Consider the following 6,783-nt stretch of genomic DNA (forward strand, 5'->3'; position numbering starts at 1 on the left):
CCTTCTACAACGGAAGAGGTCTAATATAATCAACTTTCCATCAGGTTGCTAATTCATCTCCTCCAGGAAATAGTGGCATAGCAGGGAGTCAGTGTTGGTCTTTGTGGTTGGCAGATTAAATATCCAGAAATGGAATTGGTAAGGGTAAGGCCATGTCATTAAGCCCACAGACAGCCTCTATTTCTGGTACCACAGCTACTTTATTCATGGGCCTATTGAAGAAGCACTGTGAGGATGGTGACCAAAGAGCACATTGTTTTGTCCACCTGATCATTACATCTCCTCTGCAGTGGAAACCCGTTGGTGAGCGTTTACATAAGACAAAAATATCTTCTCCATTCTGTGTTCCTTTTGAGTCATCCATCCACATCTTATCCAAACTTCCTTGCCACTATTCTGTTCCACCCAATCTATAAGAAACTGTCCGTGAATAGTGTACTTTATTTTTGGCTATTTCTCACTACAGGCAAAGTGGACAACACAGTGCCATCTGGAAGTTTCAACCAATGGGAATATTTTCCTTTACCACCATCCTTCAGAGCCACCCAGTGGAATGCTATAGTACTATAGCTGTCCGCTCTCAGGTGGCACCAGGATATCATGCAGACTTACTTGTAAATCAGCTCAACTTTTTTTCTTTCTCAGTCCGCTGGTTGTAAGGAACTTCCCAGGAGGTCAGGGATATGAATGAAGAGGAGACAATGCAACAGGTGTTATTATTGAAGGACTCTGAGTCAAGCCACAGGGTTCTGCAACTTACTTATACATTCTGAAATGGCCCCAATTTGAACTTCCATTTGATGATGCACACATACAACCTTATGTCTAGGTGGGTGTGAAAGGCTGAAAAGTGGCCTCTCAAAAAATGTTTATGTTCTAATCCCTAGAACCTATGAGTGTTTGATTGTATGGCAAACGCTAAAGATTATTTTCAGATGTGATTAAGGATCAAGAAATGGGGAGATTATTTTGGATAATCCAGATGGGCCCTAAATGCAATTACATGTATCCCTAAAAGAGAGAGACAGAGGGAGATTTGACACATATACAAAGAGAAGGCAATGGGAAGGTAAAGCAGAGAGAGATTTAAAAATGCTAGCCCTAAAGATTAAATTGATGGGGTTTCAAGCCAAGGAATGCTGACAGTCACAAGAAGATGGAAAAGACAAGAAGTAGATTCTCCCCTAGAGCCCCCAGAACAGCATGGCCCTACTGACACCTTAATTTTCTTCGAGTAATACTGATTTCAGGCTCCTGGCTGCCAATACTGTAAGAGAATAAATTTCTATTGTTTTCAACCAAGAAGTTTGTGGTAATTTGTTACAGCAGCTATAGGAAACTAACACAGTGGGTTAGAGAACACCCAGTTCATGATGGAAAACTCAGGCCGCATGGCCACCCATGCCTTACAGTTAGTTGTGCAGTCTCCCCCAGGGCCCAGGAACATTCTAGAAGCTTCAAAAGAAGAATATACTTCCACTAAAGCGGGAATATATTTGTTCCAATGTCTTAGAGATCTGTGCTGTAATTATACTACTGGAGCTTGTCAAAAGCACCAGGCAGCATCCCTACTTGCCACAGATATTATGAGAATCACCGAATATGTAGAATTACAAAGCCCTACCAACAGAGAATCTTGTACTGTCACCTGAACTTGTTGCAGAGCCTTCTCTTTGTTCACCATTTGAAAAGGGCAGACTTATAGGTGATATATCTAGTTTGCTTGAAGTAGCACACTCCTACGTGATATACGTTGCCCCCAACACCCAAAAGGGCCTGCCAAACATGGTGTCTCTTCTTTCATGGTAGGTGGTAAGAGATGCAGTAATCTGTCATTCTCCTTGCAGAAAATATTTGTACATGCTTCAGACCTTTAAATCATCAGAAGCTTCAACATAGAGAGCCCAGAATTTTTGTGGGGTTTATCTCCCATCCTCTAGTTTGCATATAACTTACTCAGTTTCTTAAAGTACTATATCCTGCATATCTGATTCAATCAGTATCAAGTTGTAAATGTACTGGATATACAGGATGTTATATAGAATGCCAAGATAATGAAAGTTTCTGTGAACTATTTTATTATAGCAAGAGGCAGAAGAACTGACATATCCCTGAGGCAATACTGTGAGTATGTACTGTTGATGCTGTACACTAAAAGCAAATTGCTTTTGTTTAGTTTGTCCTTACAAATTAGTATGGACCAAAAACAAACAAGCAAAAATCATTAGCCAGGATGGTAGCTGTTTATCATATACCAGGGACTATGCTCGTTTCTTCAAGCAAAGGTACATCTGGGATACCAGCCACAGTTGGTGTCACGCCTGATCATGTTTATGATGATGCACAGTCACTCTCCATGATCCACCCTCCTCACAGGCCAAGCAGATTAGGGTTAAATGGCGATGTGACAGAAATGACCACCTTTACTTCTTTTAAGCCTTTTACAGTGACTCAATCTCTCTAATTCTCCCAGGAATGAAGTATTTCTTCCGTTTTACTATCTTGGTAAGAAAGTTCTAGGTATTTCCACTCAGTCTTTTCTACCATAAAGGAGATCACCCATGGGTCAGAGAGCTAACTGATGAATACTGTCAGTTGTCAAATATTCTATTTCAATTATACATTCAGGAATTCAGGAAATACATTGATCAACTAGGCCCACTATGAATCAGACCTAAGATTTCGTCTATCATCTGACTACTCTAAGCTTCTGTGCAAGAAAGAGTTAACAGAGTAGGCCTCTTATTCTTTGCAAGTTTTGCTTAAAGTATTATCGCTTGGCTGGCATCTGGGAACTCAGATTTTGGTAGGGTTCTCACTATCCTAACTTGTAAGAGTGGTCAACTGTGTCTAAACTGTTTGTACAAACAATATGGTTTAAACTAAACACGTGCTTTCCTCCAGGGAGTCTGGAGTTTTGATAGGTGCTAAGTAGAGAAGGACCTATATAACCATGCCACAATTAAAACCCCAGGCACGCCGGGCGCGGTGGCTCACACCTGTAATCCCAGCACTTTGGGAGGCCGAGACGGGCGGATCACAAGGTCAGGAGATCGAGACCATCCTGGCTAACCCGGTGAAACCCCGTCTCTACTAAAAAAATACAAAAAACTAGCCGGGCGAGGTGGCGGGCGCCTGTAGTCCCAGCTACTCGGGAGGCTGAGGCAGGAGAATGGCGTAAACCCGGAAGGCGGAGCTTGCAGTGAGCTGAGATCCGGCCACTGCACTCCAGCCTGGGTGACGGAGCGAGACTCCGTCTCAAAAAACAAAACAAAACAAAACAAAAAAAACCCCAGGCACTAAGTCTCTAAGCTTCTCTGGTAGACAATATTTCACAACTTATTGCTGGAGGAATTAATGTCTCATGTGAGTCCATTTGGGAGAAGACTCTTGGAGTCTTGTGCCTACTTTCCTTCAGATTTCACACCATGCAAATCACTGCGCTGATTTTTCTTTGTATCTTTTAACCATAATAAATCTTAGCCACAAGTATGACTATACGCTGAGTTCTATCTCCTCACGATTCATTGAATCTGAGAGGAATGGTCTCAGGGACTCCCAAAACAGCTCTACTTTGACTGGTGTGGCAAAGTGACATTTTGAGTCCCCAAGAATTAGTGTAAATTCAGAGCCAGAATTTAGTAATGCCCCCAAAGAACTGGTTATTCCTTTTCTTCCCAGTGCACAGTCACTCTGCTAAATGGCTGAAGGTCCCTTAGGGGAAAGCTAAAAGGAAGATTTATGGAATGTACTCATGTGAATGCCACAATATCCTTCCTCAAAGTTACCTGGACTCCCCTTGAATCAAGGGACTGTTTTTGAATTGAATTCTGTCTAGTAATTGTGTAACAGGCTGTGATTCTTTTATGGTAAGTCAAATTAGGTGCATTTGCAACAGACACCAGATGTAATATGTTAGCTTGTGCAGCTGGGGGCAGCTCTAACAGTTTACTCAGTTGGCTGAAATTTAGACCAACTAAATTTGTGGTACCAGATCTAGAGTTTATTCTGTTATATAACTTAATCAATTCTCTGGTAGGCTTTCTGTTTATTTCATTCCTATGATACTATAGTCAATTAGCCATAGTCAAAGATCCCTGCAGGTCAAGGCATTCTGGTGACTGGTACATTCCTGCTGACCTTAAAAGTACATGTGTCCACCTTGTCTTTTAAGTGCTGTGACCTGGCCTCTGATAATCTGGAAATCTTATCCTCATATAATAAGGGAGCTTATCTTAATGGTGGTATCCTCCATGGCTACACCTGGCCTACAAAAGACAGCAATAGCAAATCTTATTTTTCAGCAAAACTGCAAGTGCATCTCTCACTAACACATTCCTCAGTGCCTTAGTGCAGGAAGTGCCTTCCTGGCCTCTTCGTGGAATAGATTTGAGTATTAGGCTTGCAGGTCATACACAATAAATTCACTCTGACATTGTCATTATTCCAAAACTTTTGGAGTCCTTTATCCACATTTTGCCAGGAAAACTGTGGCATCTGAACATCACTAAATGTAGGTCATCATTGAGTCTAAATTTCAGCCAACTGAGTAAACTATTAGAGCTGCCACCAGCTGCAAAAGCTAATATATTACATCTGGTATCTGATGCAAATGCACCTATACTAGTGAGTTCTGCCTAATTTAGTGTTATATTTTTCCCTTTTTTTTGTCTAACACCCTTAGAAATCTCTCCCTCACGTTTCTAAAGTTTACATTGGTTATATATTAGCAGAGACTTCCAAATCTTTTTTTAAATTATCATTATTTTTAGACAGAGTCTTGCTCTGTTGCCAGGCTGGAGTGCAGTGGGGCAATCTCAGCTCACTGCAACCTCTGCCTCTCGGGTTCAAGCAATTCTTCTGCCTCAGCCTCCCAAGCAGCTGTGACTACAGGCGCCCACCACCATGCCCAGCTAATTTTTGTATTTTTAGTAGACATGGGGTTTCACCATGTTGGCCAGGATGGTCTCAATCTCTTGACCTCGTGATCCGCCCACCTTGGCCTCCCAAAATGCTGGGATTACAGGTGTGAGCCACCGTGCCTGGCCAATACTTCCAATTATTTTGGTATGTATGAGATGTCCTCCTAGGTTATAATGTGTACCTGTCACCAGAACATGCTAAAATTTCACCCTAGCTATGTATTTAGTAGCCACAGTGAGCGGCTTTAATAGGTTAACATGAGCAGCCCCTTCAAGGCGCCTTTCCCAGATGAGCTAATCACAAAATTTCAAGCACAAAAAGACTAGTTTCCTCAGCTATAGGAGAGCAAACTAGTTCTCCTGCAAAGGAGTCTCAGAATAACTTGGGGGTTCAAGATTGACAGTTTCACCTGGATTCAATTATATGTCTTAATTCTAAGTATCAGTATTCCATTCCTCCCTACTCAGTGCCCCCTCCCGTGAGAAACTTTGCAACACTGAATTTAACAGATCTCAGAATTTAGCAACCTACACAAGTAAATTGAGATTTTGAGCAAAATCTCAGTAAAATGTCAGACTCTTCTCGATCCCATAGTAAAAGAGGAATAACAAGTTCTAAAGAAAAGAGGGGCTGGTCACTATTGTTAGTATTTATTACTTACCATGTGTCATGGGCTTTGCTAAGTAATTCAAAGGCACCTTTTGGTGCCGTTCACTCACTTAATTCCTTTCGTGGCACTCAGAATAAACCCCAAATCTCTGTTATGGCCTTCTGGGTCCTAAATGGTCTGCACTCCTGCTGACCTCTCAGTTTGATGAGGAAGTTTCAGCCACACCTATCTTCTTTCCACTCTTCTCAGCTTACATTTCACCTCCTCCAACCTGCTTTTCTAATGTAGCTCACTCCCCCACTTCATTACTTTCCACATCAAGACCGTGCTTCTGGCCGGGCGCGGTGGCTCAAGCCTGTAATCCCAGCACTTTGGGAGGCCGAGACGAGTGGATCACGAGGTCAGGAGATCAAGACCATCCTGGCGAACACGGTGAAACCCCGTCTCTACTAAAAAATACAAAAAACTAGCCGGGCGAGATGGCGGGCGCCTGTAGTCCCAGCTACTTGGGAGGCTGAGGCAGGAGAATGGCGTGAACCCGGGAGGCGGAGCTTGCAGTGAGCTGAGATCTGGCCACTGCACTCGAGCCTGGGCGGCAGAGCGAGACTCCGTCTCAAAAAAAAAAAAAAAAAAAAAAAGACCGTGCTTCTATATATTATTTATCACTATATTATTTTACTTATTGTATGCTTTTTTATTGCATGTTTAGTATTTTTATTTATGTTTATTTAGTGCGTACTTATTATTTTTACTCCATGAGACTGTAACCTCAACTCAGGCATAGACCATCTATGGTTTGTTCACATTGCAGTGCACCAGAGAAAGACCTTAAGAAGCATATGTAGAATTCTCACACCTCTAGAAGTTGGCCTACATTATTTCCTACTGCTTTTTAAATAGGCAAACGAAAGCTTGGAGAGCCACGTTAACGTATTCCAGGTCTGTCACAATCAACTGGTAGCCACGGTCTGTGGATCTTCAAGCTGGAGTTGGTCACCTCCTAGGATAACTCCGTAGGAGGAAGTGAAGCTCATTACAATTCCCTGCTGTCCTCCAACCATAGGGGCAGCAGGGTCTGTACCCAGAGGAAACAAAGAGCATCACAAACTGGTCTGTGCTTACCATGTTGATAACGTGCCCAGTCCCCACCTTGCCTGGGACCAGAACTCCCAGCAACAGCACCAGCCACACACCCGCGGAACTGCCAGGTAGCACCCGCCCCCTCTCTCTGCGCAGGCGCGCTCCTCCTG

At 42.8% G+C, this 6,783-nt stretch overlaps 1 protein-coding gene across 1 annotated transcript in view; it reads right to left on the minus strand.

Moving 5' to 3' along the window:
• TMEM182 (transmembrane protein 182) overlaps nt 1-6,757 on the minus strand; it is an 83,248-nt gene extending 76,491 nt beyond the window's left edge. The window contains exon 1 of the mRNA XM_003909067.3: nt 6,656-6,757. Coding sequence (XP_003909116.1) covers nt 6,656-6,658 — 3 coding nt within the window. The 5' untranslated portion in view covers nt 6,659-6,757. The remainder of the gene's footprint in view (nt 1-6,655) is intronic.
• Between the last annotated feature and the right edge of the window lie 26 nt (nt 6,758-6,783).

The sequence above is a fragment of the Papio anubis genome, chromosome 14 (genome assembly GCF_008728515.1).
Source record: "Papio anubis isolate 15944 chromosome 14, Panubis1.0, whole genome shotgun sequence".
Taxonomy (NCBI): Eukaryota; Metazoa; Chordata; class Mammalia; order Primates; family Cercopithecidae; genus Papio; species Papio anubis.